The sequence below is a fragment of the Dromaius novaehollandiae genome, unplaced genomic scaffold (assembly GCF_036370855.1).
Source record: "Dromaius novaehollandiae isolate bDroNov1 unplaced genomic scaffold, bDroNov1.hap1 HAP1_SCAFFOLD_70, whole genome shotgun sequence".
Classification (NCBI taxonomy): Eukaryota; Metazoa; Chordata; class Aves; order Casuariiformes; family Dromaiidae; genus Dromaius; species Dromaius novaehollandiae.
This window is the reverse complement of record NW_026991372.1, coordinates 177,888-196,956: the sequence shown is the minus strand read 5'-3', so window position 1 is coordinate 196,956 and position 19,069 is coordinate 177,888. Positions and strand designations below refer to the sequence as shown.

At 60.5% G+C, this 19,069-nt stretch overlaps 3 protein-coding genes across 5 annotated transcripts in view; 2 read left to right on the top strand and 1 right to left on the bottom strand.

Annotated features, from left to right (window-relative positions):
- The first annotated feature begins 191 nt into the window (after positions 1 to 191).
- On the top strand, positions 192 to 13,554 carry AUP1 (AUP1 lipid droplet regulating VLDL assembly factor). 3 transcript variants are annotated; one of them, XM_064503961.1, is made up of 12 exons: positions 193 to 349; positions 631 to 768; positions 1,298 to 1,448; positions 2,377 to 2,564; positions 2,645 to 2,717; positions 6,641 to 6,714; positions 7,624 to 7,690; positions 8,277 to 8,382; positions 8,726 to 8,875; positions 9,052 to 9,215; positions 9,423 to 9,511; positions 13,367 to 13,554. In XM_064503961.1, exons 1-12 carry the CDS (start codon positions 300 to 302, stop codon positions 13,413 to 13,415), a joined length of 1,299 nt encoding a protein of 432 aa, XP_064360031.1. In that variant the 5' UTR covers positions 193 to 299; the 3' UTR covers positions 13,416 to 13,554. The 3 variants fall into 3 exon arrangements, with proteins under 3 accessions (XP_064360033.1, XP_064360032.1, XP_064360031.1); XM_064503963.1 differs by lacking the exon at positions 2,645 to 2,717 and having other exon boundaries at positions 192 to 349; positions 6,641 to 6,709; XM_064503962.1 differs by lacking the exon at positions 7,624 to 7,690 and having other exon boundaries at positions 192 to 349; positions 6,641 to 6,709.
- Positions 13,555 to 13,654: 100 nt separating this feature from the next.
- LOC112995276 (BCL2/adenovirus E1B 19 kDa protein-interacting protein 3-like) lies at positions 13,655 to 15,840 on the top strand. The gene is made up of 6 exons (XM_064503927.1): positions 13,655 to 14,050; positions 14,207 to 14,333; positions 14,428 to 14,542; positions 14,633 to 14,727; positions 14,860 to 15,009; positions 15,505 to 15,840. The coding sequence occupies exons 1-6, from the start codon at positions 14,029 to 14,031 to the stop codon at positions 15,551 to 15,553; spliced, it is 558 nt and encodes a 185-aa protein (XP_064359997.1). The 5' UTR covers positions 13,655 to 14,028; the 3' UTR covers positions 15,554 to 15,840.
- A 258-nt stretch (positions 15,841 to 16,098) lies between these two features.
- The window catches only part of LOC112994540 (dedicator of cytokinesis protein 2-like), a 67,715-nt gene continuing 64,744 nt past the window's right edge, over positions 16,099 to 19,069 (bottom strand). Inside the window, exons 45-53 of the mRNA XM_064503930.1 lie at positions 18,871 to 18,957; positions 18,515 to 18,691; positions 18,354 to 18,437; positions 18,148 to 18,285; positions 17,929 to 18,014; positions 17,690 to 17,831; positions 17,354 to 17,465; positions 16,634 to 16,767; positions 16,099 to 16,571 (exon numbers count right to left, since the gene is read on the bottom strand). Coding sequence (XP_064360000.1) covers positions 16,482 to 16,571; positions 16,634 to 16,767; positions 17,354 to 17,465; positions 17,690 to 17,831; positions 17,929 to 18,014; positions 18,148 to 18,285; positions 18,354 to 18,437; positions 18,515 to 18,691; positions 18,871 to 18,957 — 1,050 coding nt within the window. The 3' untranslated portion in view covers positions 16,099 to 16,481. The remainder of the gene's footprint in view (positions 16,572 to 16,633; positions 16,768 to 17,353; positions 17,466 to 17,689; positions 17,832 to 17,928; positions 18,015 to 18,147; positions 18,286 to 18,353; positions 18,438 to 18,514; positions 18,692 to 18,870; positions 18,958 to 19,069) is intronic.

Genomic DNA, 19,069 nt, shown 5'->3' with positions numbered 1-19,069 from the left:
GCTGGCGGACACCCACTGCCAGCTGCGCGCCGCGGGGCATGCTGGGAGTCGTAGTCCTGCCGCGGGGCGCGCTGGGAGCTGTAGTCCCGCCGCGGGTGTGCGGGGAGCAGCGGTCCCGCTGCGGGGGGCGGGTCCGTGCCCAGAGCAGCCCCCGCGCCGCCCCCGCCGCCTCCTGCTGCCGCGGTGCACGCCGGGAGGCCGCCGCCGCCTCCCAGGCTGCCCCGCGCGGGCGGGCGGGCAGCCGAGGGGAAGATGGCGGCGGGCGGCGGGCGCCACTGAGGCGCCGAGTGCGGGCGGGGATGGAGCCTCCGCCGGCCCCGGGCCCCGAGCGGCTCTTCGACTCGCACCGGTGAGAGCCGGTGCCCACGGGGGGACCCGGGCGGGCCGCGGAGCCCCGAGGGAGGCGCGGGGGTCTCGGGGAGGGGGCGAGGTGTCCGCCGTCGGGCAGCGGGGGAAGCCGGGGCCCGGGGCCCCGTGGGGCAGGCCGGGTGTCCCGGGGGAGCCGCGGGCTGGGCCGCGGTGTCTGGGGGAGGCCCCGCGCGGGCCCTGCGGGGCGCGGGGCGTCCCGGGCCCGAGGGGAGCGGGTGTCCCGCCGGCTCCAGCTGTCTGCGCTGCTCTTGGGCCCCGCAGGTTTCCGACCGACGGGTTCCTGCTGCTGGCGCTGCTGCTGTACGCGCCCGTGGGGCTCTGCCTGCTCGTCCTGCGCCTCTTCGTCGGCGTCCACGTCTTCCTGGTCAGCTGCGCCCTGCCCGACAGCGTGCTGCGACGGTGCGTGGGCCCGGCTCTGCCCAGGGCGCGGGGCTCTGGGGGGGACGTGGTGTGCAGGGGCTCCCCGAGAGCTGCCAGGGGTGGAGGGCTGCCCTGGCCGCCCCGGGGTGCGAGCTGTGGAGCCTTGGCTCCTGCAGAGGCTCGCGGGGAGCTGCTCTGTAGGGACTGTCCCCAGGACTCGCGAAGGTGCCTTCTCTGCCAAGGCTAAAAAGCTGGCAGTTGCTTTCTGAGTGCTCAAGGACCGATAAACGCTTGGATCAGCTGGGTATCCTGCTGAGACGTTCTCTGTGGGGGTTGCTGCCCCGTATTTCATACTGCAGCTGCAATTCTGCAGGCAGCCTTCAGCCCCCCAGCTGCAGCCCCCTAGCAGTTCCTGCCCCAGACATCTGTCAGCTCATTCCCGCTTTGTAGAACCATGTCCTTCTTCAGTTCCCCTGAATTCCTGGGTCTTTTTTTTGTTTGTTGGATATCTAATTCCGCTGTGGCTCAGGCTGCAGTACTTGAGGAAACCCCCTTTCCCCCCCCCCAGATTTATTGTGCGTGTGATGTGCTCGGTGCTGGGCTTATTTGTGCGGCAAAGCGATCCCCGGCTTCGTGATGTCAATGTGAGGGTGTATATTGCCAACCACGTGACGCACTTTGATCACAATGTCATCAACCTTCTGACCTCGTGTAATACGGTGAGTTAATCTTGGAGTTGGGACGTGGTGGGGCTGGGAGTGTCTTTTTCACAGAGAAGTGCACAGAGGCCTCTTCAGAATTCAGTTCTTGCCCTGAGCCTCTTCAGTTCATCGCACAAGCCTTGAACTTTTTTCTGTAGTTCAGCGTCATGCTCTTAGGTTCTCCGTGAGAAACTGAAACAGGGTGGGGAGGAACAGAAAAAGGTAAGGGTTCTGGTGGGAATGGAATTTGTTAAAAGAGAGCAGGCAAATTCTCGCATCTGTATTTTTTTTCTGGCCTTTCAAGTAGACCATATCGGAAGCAGGGTTGGTTGTGGGGTTTTTCCGTAACGCTGGATGCTGCTTTGGTGTGTGGGCAGCTGGCTGCAGCTGCGCAGGAAGCAGTGAGTGCAGCTGCACGGCAGGGCAGTAGTGCTGGGGTGGTTGTGCTGGGTCGGTGGTGCGTACCTTTCCCTGTAGCTTTTATGGAATTCCTTATGTATGGAATTCTTCAGTCAACTGACTCCAAATATTTCTGGGTGCTACTTGATACTGTATCCTGAAGGGCAGTAGCTTTGGTCCTTATCTAGAGAAAAGCAAATTTTGGAACTAATGTACTGTAATGTAGCGTCAGGAGCTATTAGAGAGGACTTGGGGAACGTTGTTGTAACCCAAGGCAGGGAGGAAGTCCGTTTCTCAGGCAGACAAGGTACAATCTGAACTGAAGATCAGGAATCAAATCCCAAGGGAGCTGGGACCTGAGCGGTTGCTGAAGCCTGACAGTAACAAGTTCTCTGCTACTAGAGTTTTTAGCATTTAGGTTGCTTCCTGAGCCCCCAGAGGAGTTTTTGCTGACAAGTGAGCACCTTTTCTTCCGCTGTCACCGGGAAAGTAAGCCTTGAAGAAAGGACAAGAAGGCATCTCTGCTTGCTCTTGTTTTCTCTTGCAGCCGGCGCTGAATGGTGCCCCTGGCTTCATCTGCTGGTCACGGGGGTTCATGGAGCTGGGAGTAACAGGGAGCCGAGCGGAGCTGGTGGATTCCCTGAAGGTGTATTCGTCTCACCGAGGAAACCCGCCGCTGCTGCTGTTCCCAGAGGAGGCTGCCACTAATGGCCGAGCCGGCTTGCTCCGCTTCAGGTACGAGAAATGGGTGTTCCTAGGGTGGGGTTGTCTTTTTAGTGTTGGGGGTCATTCATTGCTGAATTCCTCCTTTTCAGCTCTTGGCCATTCTCGATCATGGATATGGTACAGCCAGTTGCCCTGCAAGTTCAGAGACCTTTGATCACTGTGGTGAGTCTGGGCTTAGAGCAAAGGGAAATTCTGGAAACGTGCACTGCGTAAGGGTCTTGGTAACAGGATTAATTTTGCTTCTGCTTTGGAGCCTATAGCTATTGCAGGCTGATCTTTTTTCCTGTCATCACAAGGTCTAACTTCCCAGGGTTAACACTTCTCTTTTTTCAAGTCCATTTCCTAGGGAACTTCAGCTGACTCAATCAATATTCTTTCAGTTACACTGGCAATTTTGATAAACTTTCTAGTGGCCAGGCTGTCTAACGATACACCGTCTGGCTTCCATCACCACAGTATTGCTGTGTCACGTCTCCTCTTCTTTTGAAGGGTTTTGAAAGAGTAATTCCAGTTGCCTTGGAGATTGAATGACATGTCAAAAGTTATGCAAGACTTTCTAGGTTAGAAACTTGAACTCTTGTCCCCCAAGTGCAGATATGTAATGTGATGCAAGAGCAGATTCAGAAAAGTGGCAAAGGTCCTCATGATAATATGCACACTGTTAAAGAGGTTGCAATAAAATTGTTTTCAGCTCATTTACAGAATATGGTTTTATTGAGTTTCTTTTTCTTCTTGGTGTGATTTATGGATCTGGCTGATTAAAAGAAGCTTGCATTTTATATTTGTCAGGCATTTTAGCTGGTTTTCTGTGATGCAACTTTTTAAGGTGGTAGGACACATTTGATAGGTTTAAGGCTGCTTACCAGCAGGTCACAAAACATCACTTTGTTTTTAAAGGGAGATTATGTTAGGAATTAGTTCTTTGCTTAGTGCTATTTAGTGCTTTCATCAGTGCTGTAGATCACAATATTAAGATCCTTGCTGGTAAAGTTTGGGTTAATGAATAATGAATGAGCTGGATTCCTGATAGTGATCTCAATTGCCTGGTTAAATGGTTTCAATCCAATAAAATGCATGTTAGTACACCCAGCTGTGGGGCTATTCAAGAACCAAGGCTGCAAGCTGATGCAGAGAGTACGGAGGAAGGAAGCAGCACCTTTTAGAGACTGAGTGACTGAGAAACCGGTAACAGCCTCAGCTTGAATTGCCAGTGAATTGCTGTTACCTATAAGTCTAGGGTCATCAATGGGTGCGTAACGAGTAATGTCTGCTACAGCGAGGGACATGGTGTTCACTTTGTGTGCTGTGATGGTGGAAAGTACTGCGAAAATATTATGGGAAGTTCTGGTGCCCCCGCTGCAAGACAAGTGTGGCAATATTAGAGAGAGCTCAAGGAGGCCATAAGCAGGATGCAGAATCTGGAGAATAAGACTTGAAGGTACTCAGCTTAAGCAGCTTATCAGGGATAAGAGAGAGAGAGATCATTGTGGATAGCTGCTTGCATGTTGGAGCGTGTTGCATATTGGCTTAAGAGTGAAGAATTCTTTTTTTTTTTTTTTGACAAAGTCCGTAATGGTCTTTGCAAGCGCTGAGACTAGATGTTGATATTACACAAGTTCAGTTTTTAATTAAGGCACAGTTTCTCAGTAGTGAGGGTACTTTCAATTTTTGAATGACCCCTCCAGAGAAGTGGGAGACCTGTCGCATTCTGCACTATTTATAGTGAATATTGTATTCTTTATATGTTTTTGGCTGCTCTGAGAAGTCCAGTGTGATGTGACAAGTTGTAGGGAAATCTTTACATTTGTCTGTGCAGCCTTTCCTTCATGAGTGATGGAGAGAGCAGAATGCACCTAAGTGCAGACCTTTTTGGTTATAATCACTTCTTGGCCCAGACTTTCACCTTCAAAAGTCAAGCAGGACTTTTTGGCCTTCGTGCATGATTGGCTAAATAAATCTTGGTGGATTTCTTAGGTTATTCTAAATCATCAGAAATCACTGAGGACTGGAGACAGGATACTGTGAATGGTCAATCAGTGCTTCACAGAAGGCTTTCTTAGATATGCGTCTGATATACAGCAGACAGTGTGCTGAACAAACCACCAAATTTGGGTTTTGGAAGGAATTTTCTCCAACTCCAGTTGACTGGAGCCTTGAAGGGGGGCAGCAGGCTCACCGATCCGTGCTGTATATTGAACATTGCCTCCTGGAATCCTTGGGGCATAGCTCAAGAGTTCAGCGTCCAGGCACAGGCAGACTTGGCTTTGGGGTAGCTCTTGATGCAACTTCATGAAGCTCAGGAAGTTCAGCAAAAGCAGTGCAAAGTCTTGGATGTGCGGAATGGAATAACCCCGTGGAACAGGACGGGCTGGGCGCTGACGGGCTAGAAAGCAGAGTTTTGCAGAAAGGGTCCTGGAGATGGGTGTCCTGATGGACAAGGTGAGCAGGAGCCAGCGGTGTGCCTTCGTGATGATGAAGGTCCACCACCTCCTGGGCTGAGTAGCTAGACTGTAGCCAGCAGGCCAAGGGAGGTGTTTCTTCCCCTCTATCTGGCGCTTGTGAGACGACAGCTGAAGTGCTGTGTCCGATTTGGGGCTCCCCAGTGCAAGCAAGGTGTCAGCAAACTGGAGGGAGACCAGTGTATAAGAAAAACCAAACAAAACAGTGGACAAACAGTGGGACAGGGACCCAGGGAAATTGTGGGATTTCCCTCCTCAGAGATATTCATATATCAACTAGATGCAGCCTCAAATGACCTAATCTAACTAGAACTGCTTTTTTCAGGAGTTGTTTCTAACCCACATTTTTCAGTGATTCTGTGGACTCTCGTTCATTCTGTGGCACGCGTCAGTGTAACTTAAGGACTGGCTGTTGGAATCACTATAAGGCATTTGGCATTAGATCTCTAGGGCTTCTCATCTGTTTCAGATCCAGCACATGAGGCTTTTTTGTGTTACCTGTGGTAGCTCTGGTTTCCAGGCTTTTCTCATTTATATTGCCTTTTTCCAAGCCTTTGAGTAAATCAGGTGTGAGCCCTGTCTTGGAGCCACGCACCTTTGGTCCGGGAGGAAGTCACTTCTAAAGCGAGCTGAGGCCGCTACATTGCTAGCTAGGTCTTGAGGTGGTTCTCACCAGCTTGTGGGAAGTTTGCTCCCCTGCCGAACAAAAGTAACCAATTAGAAAAATCTTAGAAAGAGCCATCCATTCAGTGACCATCCAATAGAAAAATCATCAGAATCGTGGAAAAAGTAGGTTAGAAGGACTCTCGTTCAGCTTTTTGCTCAGTCAGGCTAGCTTTTGAGTTTGATCAGGCTGCTCAGGGCCACGTCCAGTTAAGAAGGATGGGGAGTCCCTAAGTTGTGAGGCCGCGTTCCAGTGCTTGGCAAGACATCACAATATTTCTCAGAGAAAAGGTTATTTACTAGTCTTTAGAAATAGAAAGAAAGTAATAAATCATGGCTCACTTTTAATGCTTTATCTTCAAAGAGAAGAGTTATTTAAAACTTCACAGTGCAACCTATTAGGAAATGAAGAGAGAAAGTTTGTGGGAGTTCAGACCTTACCTAGGCTGTTCCCATCAGAACAGCCGTTCTGTTGAGGCTAGGTGTCATCTGAATCATTTGTAGTAAGAGTTTCTTGTTCCCACAGCAACAGCAAGCAAGATTTCATGAGTCCATGGAACTTCACTGCTGTGGGAGGTCGGGGGAACAAGGACTGTTCGTGATGCTAAGGGAGTGTCGTAGGCTTTAAGGCTGATTTTCAGTTCTTTTTGAAGGCACACTCTAATGGAGAACGCGGGGGGGCTGTGAAGGAGAATTTTGCTGCCTCAATGGGAGGAAAAGGCAACTTAAAGCAGTGAAAACTTTGACTCTCTTGCCCTGCCTGGCGAGGAGCTCATGAAGATGAATCTGCCTTGAGGCCTGCCCTCGCTGTGCTCTGGATTTGTCGTTCCCTCTTGCCCGATCCCCCGCCTCTCTGTGTATCTGTCCCTGCTGTGGCCTCGCTGTGTTCTGCCCGTCTCCCTGGTGGAGGCCGGACTGGCTGTCGCTGTGTGGGCCCCAGTCTTATTGTCCTTTCTTCCCTAGAGCGTGGCCGACTCCTCCTGGATTACAGAGCTTCTCTGGACCTTCTTTGTTCCCTTCACAGTTTATCAAGTAAGGTACTATCTCCCTCTCTCTCTCTCATTTGGGGTAGGGATTAGGGTGGGCAGAGGGCCTGACGTTTTTGCCCCCTTCCCTTGTAATATGAGGTTTTTTGGTGTGTGGTGACGTGCACCCGCATTGTGGTATCTTAGTGTGGCTTTGGTCAGCGCTATTTGGTCTAAGCCAGGTGCTTTCAACCAGCTTCTGAGGTGGAGAGGGCTCATAGTTCCTGCTTTCAGCTGGTGAAGAGTCTGATGGGGCTTTTCTCTCAAGTTCGTCTGGTGTGTTTTTGATGCTAGTTCCCCTGTCTGCCGTAATTCACCCTGGGTGCTCAGATCCCCTGGGTGGTTCCCTGCCGGCAGCTCAGTCCTCCAGCATCTGTCTCCTCCCCGCAGTCCCCTGTGAGTTGCAGACGTAGTTCAGACACCTTCCTGGGGCCCTGGCAAGCCCAGACTGCCTGAGCAGCTTTGGTGCAATGACGGTCTGTAGGCAGTGGAAGGGGCGTGGGCACAAATTCTTTCCCCTGAGGATACAGGGGTTGGGCTATTTCAGCAGGGAGAAGTTTTGGGCTGCAGTTTTCCCCGGCCATACCTGGCTTGAGTCTTGCTGGTCCGTTTTCCGCTGTCCTGTGGATGGCAGCGTCTCCTCGTTTGGGGCCTCCCCGGGAACTTCATTAGGAGATAATTTGCATGTTATCCTTGAGTGCTGTTAAAGGTCAGATGATCTGGTTTTGTCTTCTGAGCTATGCCTTGCCCCTAGTTTTGCAAGCCAGCGATGAGGTTTGGCTCTCGTCTTGTAGGGAGAGATTTGGGGTGAGCGGGGAGAGCCGAGGTGGGGATAGTGCCGCTTCGCTGTTGATCCCAGATGGGGCTGGCTCCTCCAGCAGCCCTCGAAGCAGTCAGCCCAGCGCTGTTGTCCCCATTCAGGTGGATGCCGTCTGTCCCCAGACGAGCTGAAGAACTGAGTGAAGATTTTGCGCTCCGAGTTCAGGAGGTAGGAGGATGGTGTGGGAGAGGGACGTGTAGGGCTACCGCAATTTGGGATGGTCACAGAGGAGAGCGGGGGGTGTAAGCAGAGTTGCAAAGAGCATTTCTAGATGGGTGTATTTGTATGATGGGAACTCTGGCCCATATTTATTGTCCCTTAATACTATTCAGTTCTTCCATGGCCTGTTTGCGACCCCCATTTATCCTTTCGGACAGTCTCGAGGCTCTCCCCATCTAGTTCAAACCTTTTGCCATAAGAACCCACCTTTCATAACGCTACAAATGAAACAGTGATTGTTTCTCCACCTTTCCCTGGTGTGCTGGGTATCTCATAGCTCCTGTGCCAGAGATCTTGCATCTCCCTGTCAGCCTGTTGTGGCAGGATGATATTGCGTACGCCTGGTCCCTTGTGCTCCATGCGACACTGAAATGCGCCACCGAGGCTCCGGAGAAATCAGTGTGTAGCCCTTTTCCCCTCTCTGTGGCTCCAAGCAGGCCTGTACATCTGATATACTCCCCTGCAAGATGGGAATGCCTGGGTCGTGCGTGTGTTGTGTGTCAGGTACATGTGACTCTCTTGTCTGCATTCGTAGCTCTTAGCCGTGGAGCTGGGTGTGGTATCCACACGGCTCACTGCCGCGGATAAAACCGAACACATGAAGAGACTGAGACACACGTCGCTTCTCCCCTTTGCCCCAGGTATGTTCCCTAGGTCGTTTCCTGACTCTGGAGCAACCACCCGTGCTTTGCCTCTGGGGAGGCTGCAGTCTGCTCTCGGTCACTCAAGCATGGCAGGAGAGGAGAAGACGTGTCCCCCGACCCAGACGTGCTCTTTGGGGCCAGGGCTCTGGGCTGTGCGCTCCAGGCTGTGGGGTGTCGCTACCGGAGGGGAGAGGAGCACCGCTCCCAGGCATGGACAGGATGGCGGTGTGCAGGAGATCCTGCTTTCATATCGCATCAAATCGAGCTAGGGAAAGTGGAGTTATTGCAATTTGAAGGCCATGCGCTTTGAGGCGACCCTTATGTGCCCTCTGTTCTGCAGCTTCAACCCTGGCAGCCAGGCCCAGGGTGCCTTCCAGCTTGCCTGGTGCTGGGTCCTTCGCTCCCGAGGATGTGCAGCTCGCAGCAATGGCTCAGCGGGTCAAGGAGGTGCTGCCTCACGTGCCTCTGGAGGTCATCAGGACAGACCTGGGTGAGCACACGCCTGGGGTTTTAGCAGGGACACAGGACCACCTTCCGTGCTGAGCTGCTGTGCCAGCTACAAGCAGAAGCCTGGTCTCTGCTGCACCGTGGAGCATGTTGGCAGCAAGGATGCGGGTGTCCTGACGGCAGCAGCTCCGTCTTTAACAGACCCTCTGTGTCCTACAGCCCAGACCAGTTGTGTGGATACCACCATTGCCAACCTGCTGGAGGGGAGAGTGCCCTTCTTCCCTGAAAGTAAGGAGGCTGCTACTGACCTGCCCGCCCCGTCTACCTCCCAGGCCGCAGCTGCTTCTGGCATCCAGGGCTCCATAGCTGTGCCTTCTTCCAAGGTACCTTGGTGGTCGTGGTGTCTCCCCTGCTCTGGTGGCTTGCAGCCAGAGCACGGCCTGTGTTCAGGGCTAGCCATGATGTCAGGGGAACTGAAAATTTTCAAGTGGAGACTGAATTGGCTTGCTGGGTGCTTTCAGGGCCAATACAGAGGTCTCCTGACTTTGTTTGACTGTCTTCTGACTATTTTTTTGTCTTTTCCTTTCCAGCCAGCTACCAAGCAATTTGCAAAGTCCCCTGTGGAGCGGCATCTGTCCTTGCAAGAGCGGAAACGAGCACTCTACGACTATGCCAGGAGGTGAGAGTCCACCTGCGCCTCAGCCTGAGCCCCAAGACCCTGCCCCCAGCATCAGGGTATGCCCCAAGCGAGGCTCAGCCCTCGCTTTGCCTAGTTTCCTCCCATCCTCCTCTTTTGGTACGAGACAGTGGGGCTGAAACAGCGAGTTGTGGTTGGAAGAAGAGGCAACAAATATTTGCCGCCTCTTCATTTCTCCCAAGCGTGCAGCCCCTTGTCATTCCTGGGAAACGCTCTGTCTCCCGTTTTGTCACTAAGCTTCTAGTTTTGGGGACTAGGTAGGATAGAAGCTATTTGTCAGAAATGCAGCTTTGGGGCCATAGGGCTTATCAGAAAACATGATTTTGTTCTTTGGTGTTACAGATTTGACTGATAAAAGTCATTGGGGGACTATAGATAGATTTCTTTTAAGTTAGTGTTGATGCAATGGAACGTTCCTTTTGAAAAAGAAGCTTGATGTTTGGCTGCAGTGGCAGTGTAATTAATCTTCCTCTATGAGTGGAGAATGCTAACAGAGAGCAGGGAGTGAGCTTGACGTCTGTGTATGGCTTTGATGAGGCAAATGTTGGAAAGAGTGTCCAGTTCTGGTATCTGGGTTTTACTTGGAAAATATTCTGAAAATCCAGAGTAAGTTTGGAGAGGAACCACAATATAAATCTGTGGGCAAGTGAAGTCTGTTAAACTTGCTATAAATGAGATGGTTTGCTGTATATAATTGTCTTTATGGGTGAAGGAACGAGGTACAGAAAGGCTCTTTCATCTGTCAGAGAAAAGCAGAATAATAACTAAGAGTTGGAAATTGCAGGCAGACAGACTTTACACAGGAAATAGGTGTTTCTGAATAGGATATTGATTAATCAGTGGAATAAGCTGCTAGCAGGAATGACGGTTTCTCAGTGCCCGAGTGTCTTCCAGGTGAGCCTGACTCGCTCCTTGGAAAGTGCTTTAGAAGATGGTAGAGATAACAGGGCCTTTGCTTCAGCCCAAGCTGCCAGCAGGCCTGCTTGCTGCAGGACAAGACAGGCACTCCAGCCGGTAATAAACGTGCGAATACGTTCGCTGGCAGGCTGCGGGCTGGTCTCCTAGGGCCCGTACACGTGGGGGTGTGCATGGCGTAGCCTTGCCAGCTTCACACTGCTCATGGCAGAGGCGGGTCGCGAGGAGTGACGTGCCCTTCTGCAAAACTCTGCTCAGATCCTCATAAACGCTTTGATCTCCCTCTGGCTGCAGTGGGCAGGTTCAGCTTATCTGACTGAACTCGGCCGGCGACCGCGCTGTGCTGTGTCCCTTTCCAGGCAGGTTTGTCGCAGGCCCTGGGAGAAGGCAAGGAATTCTGCCCTCCAGCAGTCTCTTTGGCCAGACCCATGTGCCCAGAAGAGCCACTACTTTTTGCCCAGGGAGAACCCATCTGTTGCCAAGATCAGGCGTAGCGCTGGGCTTTGTCCAGAGCACTCCAGGAGTATCGGGAGAAGGTCGTGGGGACTCAGGGGTCTGTTGAACCTTTGAAATCCTGTGGGTGTTTAGCATTTCACCAGTTCTTCTCTACTATCGAAAGTCTAGGAAATTTCCATGGCTGGAAGTTGAAGTTAGGCACGTCCTAAGTGCCTGTTCCTAAAGGTGACTGCAGGTGGCTCTTAGTCACCAAGAATTTAAACAGGTCTGTTCTTCTGAAAGATCATTTCAGTTTAGAGGAATTACATCTCAGAGCAGTCCTATGGCATAGAGAAGGTTAGACTGTTTTTAGAGTTGTCTCATGACACAGAGGTGGCTGAGGGCTTGTGCTGGGCACGATCTGCTCAACAGCAGAGAGAAGGTGGTGGAAATCTCCTGTGGCTACCCCCGATTTTGTGTTGCTCCTCTGTACATTGATCTTCTGTGCCCCTTTTCTGAGGGTCTTCTGGCTGTTGCTAGAGAGTAGTGGTCTCTGTACTTCTACAAGAAGGGAGGCCTCAACAGAATTTGGAAAAGGGGACTTTATTCCTGCTCTTCCTTTGTCACAAAGAAGGGACTTCTTGCTGTCCTAGACTGGAGAACATGTGTGTGTCTGTCTGAAGTTCTGGGTGACGGCAGCAACCCCTGTCGTTCTGTCACTCCAGGCTCAGAGGAGGTTCGCTGCTCGAGGCTTGCCTCGTGCTTTTCCATGCAGTCCGCTGCTCGTGCGGCTAAAGGCACTAGGGGTTCGCAGTGGGGCTTGGCCGTCACCGGTGGAGAACTCTGCTTTTGGGGCACTGTTCATTCCCCTGCTGCCTAGTGCTCAGCAGCAGCACGCGTTTGAGAGGACGGCCTCTGGACGTCTGCCAGCGTAGGGGGGTGGTCAGGGAGTGTGACAGTCCTGCAGCGTGCCCTCTCCCTGTTTTCCCGGGTGGAGTCGCTGGTCCTGAGCCCCTCTCGCGTGCCTCCGTGCTTTTCTGTCCCTGGGCCCTTGAGGGTTCTGCATACATCTCTCATCCGAACTTGGGCGTAAGGCTAGGCTCTCGTGGGTCCCACACTTGGGGACATTTCCAGCTTCTTAACGGCTCTCCATACCCTTCCCACGTGCATTCTGGCCTGTTCACGTGGAACATTTTGGAAGCCGGCAGATACCGTGCTTGGACTTCCTGAGCAGCGGCTGCCTGGGGCTCTGCTGGCGGGGGGCTCGGGGGAGTGATCGTGTCAGGAAGCCTTGACCAGAAAATGTGATTCCCGAAAGCCAGGCAGCTACCTCTTCTGCACCCAACGCTGCTGCTGCTGCCTTCCAGCTGACTCTCGCAGCCTTGTCTGACACAGCCCACGTCCTGCTCCGGTGACATGTTTTAACGCTCCGTTGGGCTTGTCTGCAACAGTGGCTTTATTTAGCCTTGTGGCTTTCTTGAGGACAATGTACTCTGCCTGCCAGGTTCACCTAAGTTCTCGTAAGCTCTAGACAAGTTTGAAATGAAAATAGGGTCTGGTTCTAGCAGATGTGTGGTCTGGGGAGCGTCCCAAGGCGGTTGCTGGTGCAGAGCCTCCAGCTGCGACCCTGCAGCAGTCGTAAGAGCAGCTGAGAAAGTTATGATCATCCTACCCGCGCTGACCCGCCTGCGGCCAGCGTCCGGCCCTCAGCCGCTGTGGGCTGCAGCGCTGTTGCAGTGCACTTAGCCGTGATCCAGCCCTTTGCTGGTTCTCTCTTTTCTGACCAACCTTTGGCTTTTGAGAGAAGCTCGCATGCTCTGTTTCCGCTTGGTGACCTCCGCTGAGAAAATTTCCCTTCTCCTCTCTGCGACCGCTCTGACCTCGGGGTGCCCTGTCGATCCCGCTGCGGCTGTGCCGGGTGGGTGGCTGCGTGTCGAGGCTGCACCTGCAGCTCCTCATTTTTTCAAGCTGGCTCTGCTGCCGCTCACTGCCCGCAGCACCAGGTAGAGCTCGCGGCAGCGTCCTGCTGGGTCGCGCCGTCCTGCGCTCGGGGTATCCCGTCGTCCTGCCGTGGGCTGCTCAGGCTTAGCCTCGGTGTTTTCTGAGGGTGCGCGCAGCCAGGCCTGGTGTCCCAGAGCTGTCACGATCCCAGCGGCTTCCCCCGTGCTGCAGCCCTGGGGACAGGCAGGTTCTCCAGCCCGCTGCCCGCTCTCTGGGGTGTCACCGGTACACCGGTTTTGCCCTGGTGCAGCCCGTCTGGACTGGGGGGGCTGCGGGCAGCGCCCGGGGCTGTGTGGCAGCGGTCGGGGGGCGCTGAGCTCCGTCCCCGGCCCAAAGCCGGGGCAGGTCCCTGCGGAGGGGGTGGTGCTCACCCCTCTGCCGGGGGCTTCTGCGGGGGCTCCCCCGGGGCGCTGCGGGCTGGGGCTGCCCGGGGCGGGGGGCGCCCGGCGGGGCCCGGGGCCGCCTGACCCCGCTCTGTTCCCGCAGGAGGTTCGCCGAGAAGCACGGCGCGGCGCGGGCCGGCGGCAGCCCCTGACTGGCCGCACCGGGACTGGGACCGGGACCGGCGCTGGGACCGGAGCCACGCGGCAGCGGCGGGGGGCGCGGGGGGCGGGCGCTGCCCGGCCGGGCCCGCGGGCTGCGCTGTCGCGGCGGAAATAAACGGCAGAGCTGGGCGCCGAGTCGGGTCTGCGGCACCGGGCACCGGGCGCGGGGGGGGCGGGGCCTCACCGAGGGGGCGGGGCACACCGAGGGGCGGGGCCTCGCGGGGCTCCGCCCCCCCGGGTCGCGCGGGGCCAGCCCGGCTGCGTGCTCTGCTGCACGCGCTCTGCCGCCGCCCGCGCCTTGACGGGCACGTAGGCGCTGCTTAAAGGGGCAACGCGGCCGGGCCCGCTGCCGCCCGGGACGTGCCAGCTGCTGGGCGGCGCCCGCGTCTCCTGAGCCGCCGCCGCCGGCCAACCGCGCGGGTGTCCGCCCCGCGCCTCGCGGGTGCTCCGGGGGCGGGCGGCGCTGTGCGGGCCCCAGAAGCCGGGGCGTTGCCGTTTTAAGGGCCGGGGCGCCGGTGCCGGTGGTTTTATTTACATGGGGGCTCGCGGGCGTCACGTGACGGGCGGGCGGGGGCCGGGCTGAGCGCGCGGCGACCGGGGGCCATGGCGTCCGCTGGCGACGACGGTGCGTGCGCGGCGGGCGGGCGGGCGGGGAGGGGGCCGGGGGCCCGGGCGGGGCGCGCCGGGGGGGGAGGGGGGGCTCCTGGGCCGGGGGGGTCCCGGGCCGGGGGGGCGCGGCGGTACCGGTACCGGTCCGGTCCGGGCTGACGGCCCCCGACAGGCTCCTGGGTGGAGCTGCGCTGCGGCCCGGGGCGCCCCGACCCCGCGGTGTCGCGGTTCTCCTCCCGCCACGCCGACGTGGAGCGGATGCTGCTGGAGGCCCAGCTGGAGACGGAGAGCGCGGACAGGTGAGCCCGGCGGGGGCGGGGGACCGGCACCGGGTCCTGCCCGGGCGGGCGGCGGGGGGGACGCGCCGGTGGCTGACGGCGTCTGTGCTCGCAGCCCCCTGCTCGTGCCGAGCTCCCCAGCCCGGGAGGACGTCGGCGGGTGCCCCGGGGACCGAGAGCCGCCCCCTGCCTGCAGCCGGCCCCAGCCCGGCTGCGCCCACCCCGCGCAGGTAAGGGACCCGGCCCCCCCCGCCGCCCCGCCAGCATCCCGCGGGGCCGGGGCCCCGGCCTGACCGGCCTCCCGCCCGCTCTCGTTCCAGCGGGACGCGCCGGAGGAGGCCGAGCGCCGGGAGCGGCACTTGCCGGCATCCCTCGCCTGGGCCTGCGCCCGCCGCCGCCAGCGTCTGTCTCCCAAGTAAGGCTCGTGCCCCCATCGGCAGCTCCTGCTGCCCCCGTGTCTGCCCCAGTGCCCCCGCGCTGCCGTCCCTCGTCCTCCCGCTTTGTTCTGCCCCTCTCCCTGGTGCCCCCCTGACAGCGCCTTTCCTAGGGACCTCGCCTGCGTGTGCTCCCCCCCGCCGGCCCTGTGGAGCCTCCAGGGAGGCTCCGTGGGGAGGAAGAAGAGGCTCTTCAGTTCGGAGGTGCTGCTGCTCTTCATCCCCTCGCTGCTGCTCAGCCACCTGCTGACCCTGGGCCTGGGGTGAGTTCCCGATGGGTCGCGTTTGTGCTGCGGAGCGGCCGTGGCCGGAACTGACCCCTCGGGTCTGCTGGGTGTCTGCGCTCTCTGAGGTGTGCGGGAGCCTCTGGCTGTCCTGACCCGGGGGACCGTTCCCCTGGGAAGTCGGGGTGTGGAGTCCTGACCCGGGGGACCGTTCCCCTGGGAAGTCGGGGTGTGGAGTCCTGACCCGGGGGACCGTTCCCCTGGGAAGTCGGGGTGTGGAGTCCTGACCCGGGGGACCGTTCCCCTGGGAAGTCGGGGTGTGGAGTCCTGGCCCGGGGGACCGTTCCCCTGGGAAGTCGGGGTGTGCAGCAGCTCTCCTGCAATTGCACTGTTCACCTTCAGTCTCCTACCACTCCTCCTTGCAGCCACGTGTCTCCTTTCTGCCTGCTGCCCTCTACCTCTGGCTGCCGGCTCGCTGAGCCCGAGCTAGCTGTCCTCCTCCCAGGCGCCTCACGGTCTCTCTCCCCAATCCAGAATCTACATCGGGAAGCGGCTGGCAGCCTCCTCGGCAAACCCGCTGTGAAGAGCTGGGCGCAGCGAGACCGGCGGCTCCACCACCCCGCTCCTCCGCTCGGCGTGCGGAGGGAGCCCGGGCACCAGCGCAGCCCGTCCGCTCGCAGACTTGGTGTTCGAGCACCGGGCACCGTCTCCCTTCGTCCCCTCCCTGGCTCTGGCCTAGGGAGCCGATCCCTCCCCTCCCCTGTAGCCGGAAACCCCGACGGCGGCTCCCTGCTGCAGCAGCCCCTGCTCTCCCCATCTCAGCTGTGGGTCCAGGGTCCTCCTGTTCAATACAGCAGACTGTAAATGCGGCTCCCGAGCCTGCAACCACGCGGTAAATGAGCAGCTCTGCGCTGACAGTCACCGCGAGCCCGGCGCTGCCCGGCCTGGGGGGAGCGGCTCCCCGGCGGCACCGGGCTGCCCGCGGCGTCCCCGCGAGGGGCTTCCAGGCAGGGCGGGAGCGGGGCCCCGCTCCGGAGCGCGGCGCCGTGCTGCTCGGGGAGCCCCGGGGAGCCGTGCACGCGCGTGGGGCAGCGCCGGGGCACACGGGGTGTCGGAGCGGCAGCTGAGTTAGGCCTTTATTGGCGGGCACGTGCAGGGGGGCCGGGCACGGGGAGCCGCTGGGGTGTCGCGGGAGCCCGGCGCAGCTGGCTCGGGGGGGAGGGAAGGGTCCCCTTCCCCGTGGGGGTGGTGCACCTCCGGAGGGGCCGAGCGCTGGGTGCAGCGTGGGGGGAGGCCGTGGTGCCGGCGGGGCGCGCCTGGGGGTGCGGGGGGGCCGGTGGCCTCGGCCCATGGGACGCTCCCGATGCCGAGAGGTGCGGGGGCTGGTCCGGCCGGGAAGGAGGGGAGCGGGGGGCCGTCGGGGGCAGCGGGGAGCAGGGGCGGCGGGCGTTCCCGTCCTCGCGGGCAGGGCTGGCCCCGAGCGGGTGCCGCGGCTGCGGGTGGGCGCCGCGTCAGAGCTGGGACACCCGCTTGGACTTGGGTGGCGGAGGGGGGGGCGACTTCAGCCCCTTGCTTCCATCCGGCGTCGGCAGCGCGGGCGCCTGCGGGCGGAAAGGGCGGTTACTGCGAGCGGGGGGCGCCGGGGGCCGGGGGCCGGGGGCACCTCCCCTCCGCTTGCCGTGTCGCTCTGCTCCAGGAAGGCCTCGTACACCGTGGGGCTGATCTTCCGCGGCAGCGGCGGGGCCTTGCTGGCGCTCTTCACGCGGCCGCCGAAGCCGGTGGGAGGCGGGGACGGCCCTGCGCGGAGGGGCGCGGCGTGGCGGGGCGTCCAGCCCGGCGCCCCACGGCGCGAGCGGGGCCGCGAGGGCAGCGCCGTGTCCCGCGGCGGCGGCCGGGCCCCCGGGGGTGTGCGGGGCCGCCTGTGCCGCTGCCTCCTGCCCGAGTGCCGGCCCGCGGCACGGCCCGCTGCGCCCCAGAGCCGGTGCGGGGGGCTGGTGCCCCTCGGCGCAGCGGGCAGGGGCTCTGCCGCCGTCCAGCGCGGCTGCGGGTGCGGGTGCGGGCGCGGGCGGGGCCCTGCTCCCCGGGCCGGGGGCAGCGAGCAGCAGCCCCTGCCACCGTCCCAGCGCGGGGGGGTGGTGCTGTGCCCGCATGGCAATTAGCCCAGTGCTAATTGTCTTGTTTACGCGCTGTCACGCTGAAGGAGTGGTCTCGCGGCACTGAAATTGCCTCCTACGGGAGCTCCCTGCCCCTGGGAGACGGGATGCTCCGGCCGGGCGGGAGCGGGGGCACGGGGGGGGCACGGCCCTGCGGCCCGGGCTGGGTGCCGGGGAAGGGGAAGGCGGCCGCGGCCGGGCCGGGAAGGCGCGGGGCAGCGCGGCGGTACCTGCGGCGCTGGGCTGCGGGCCGGCGGCCTCCCTGCTCGCCGGCGGCTGCTTCCCCTCGAAGCCGCTGAGGTTGCTCTCGCTCATGTTGCGGGAGAGTCTCCGCTTCTCGTCCTGGGGCGCGGAGGCAGGTCAGCGGCACGGGCACGGGCACGGGCACGGGGACGGGGACGGGCACGGGGCTGCGGCTGTGCAGCGCCCGCCGCCCGGAGCGCTTGCTGCCCCGAGCCGGGAGCCCCGAGCCGGGCGGCCCCGGGGGCTGCAGGGTCTGCGGCTCGGGGGCAGCCCGAGCTGGGCCCGGGGCGGAGCGGGGGCGCCGGGGCGGGCGGAGGCATCACCTTGGGCTCCAGGGGCTCTGAGACGGACGGGCGCTGATCCGACCGCCGGTACGCGAAGAAGGCGCTGGAGCGGTTCTCCCTGCGGCGCTCCTCGCCCTCGGGGACGCGCGGGGGGGGCCTGGGGCTCGGGGCTGCCTCCGCGCTGCGGGTGCCACCGCGGTGCATCAGCGGGGGGCTGGCGGGGGGGCGAGGAGCGCGACGGGGCGGCCCCGGGCTGCCCCCCCCCCCGCAGCACTTGCCTGTCTCCGGCGCGGCTCAGCCGGTCCCGGTCCGGTCCCCAGATCATGGACCGGGGTCGTCCGCCTCGCCGGTCCTCCAGGGAGACCTGAGAGCAGGGGGAGCCGGGAGCCCTCCCCGAGCCGCCCCCCCCGCGGGGACCCTGCGGCCCCCGGGCCAGCCCGTCCCCCCCCCCCCCCCCGTCCCCCCCCGCGATGCCCGGTGCCGGCCGCAGCGCTCACCATCTCCCGCACGCCGTACTGGCTCTCCACCTTGGCGCGCAGCTGCGCGAAGCACTGCTCCATGCGCTCGTGGAAGGGCCGCAGGTCCTCCGTCACCTTGCGCCCGTGGATGCGGAGGCCCTCGGCCAGCAGCGGGGTCTGCGGGCAGCGGCACGGTCCCGCGGGGGCCGGCGGGCGCCGCGGCCCCGGGAGCCCCCCGGCCCTACCTGCCAGGCGATCAGGTCCTTCAGCCTCTCGACGTTTCCCTGGTCCTCGGGGTGCTCCTGCAGGTAGGACTCCTGGAAGAAGGCCTGCGCCCGGAGGCGGCTCAGCCCCACGCACTCGGCCCGGGGATGCGCCCGCGCCCGGCCGGCCCCCGCGTCCTCACCGTCTCGTACTTGGCGAAGCCGCCCATGACGGCGGGGTCCACGATGCCGCTGAGCAGCATGGAGAGCGGGTTGACGGGCAGGCTAGGGTCTCCCTGGTGCCGGTTGATCTCGCTCAGGATCTTCTCGTTGGTTTTCGTCATGGTCTCGATGGCGTTTTCCAGCGGGCTGATGATGGTCTGCGCCCAAGCGGGAGGCAGGGAGGGGGGTCAGCACCCGGCAGTGCTCCCCCTGCCCTGGGGGGACCCGCGTGGCAGCCCTGGGGCAGCGGGATGCAGGAGGGAAACACGTGCTGCATCCCCGGGGTGCGGGCTGCGGGCTGCGCCGGGACGGCACGGGGCGGCTGCTCCCTGCTCACCGTGGCTGTGGCGGTGACCACGAACCAGCGCAGGATGCCCGGCAGCGGGTAAGCCGTGGTGAAGGTGGTCCGCTCGATCCACATGGTCTGCGGGGAGGGTGGTGGTCACCTGCGCCGTGTCCCCCCTGCACCGCGTCCCCGCTGCACCTCCTGCCTGTCCCCCCGCCTGGGACGTGCATCACCTGCCCCCCGGCTGCCC

What these genes read in the sequence shown, in the direction of transcription:
- AUP1 (XM_064503961.1), top strand. Translation starts at nt 300, where the DNA reads ATGGAGCCTCCGCCGGCCCCGGGCCCCGAGCGGCTCTTCGACTCGCAC. An exon ending in CCCGACAGCGTGCTGCGACG is followed by an intron (nt 769 to 1,297) that starts GTGCGTGGGCCC and finishes CCCCCCCCCCAG; the next exon opens with ATTTATTGTGCGTGTGATGT. An exon ending in GCTTCTCCCCTTTGCCCCAG is followed by an intron (nt 8,383 to 8,725) that starts GTATGTTCCCTA and finishes TCTGTTCTGCAG; the next exon opens with CTTCAACCCTGGCAGCCAGG.
- LOC112995276 (XM_064503927.1), top strand. Translation starts at nt 14,029, where the DNA reads ATGGCGTCCGCTGGCGACGACG. An exon ending in GAGACGGAGAGCGCGGACAG is followed by an intron (nt 14,334 to 14,427) that starts GTGAGCCCGGCG and finishes CTGTGCTCGCAG; the next exon opens with CCCCCTGCTCGTGCCGAGCT. An exon ending in CTGCTGACCCTGGGCCTGGG is followed by an intron (nt 15,010 to 15,504) that starts GTGAGTTCCCGA and finishes TCCCCAATCCAG; the next exon opens with AATCTACATCGGGAAGCGGC.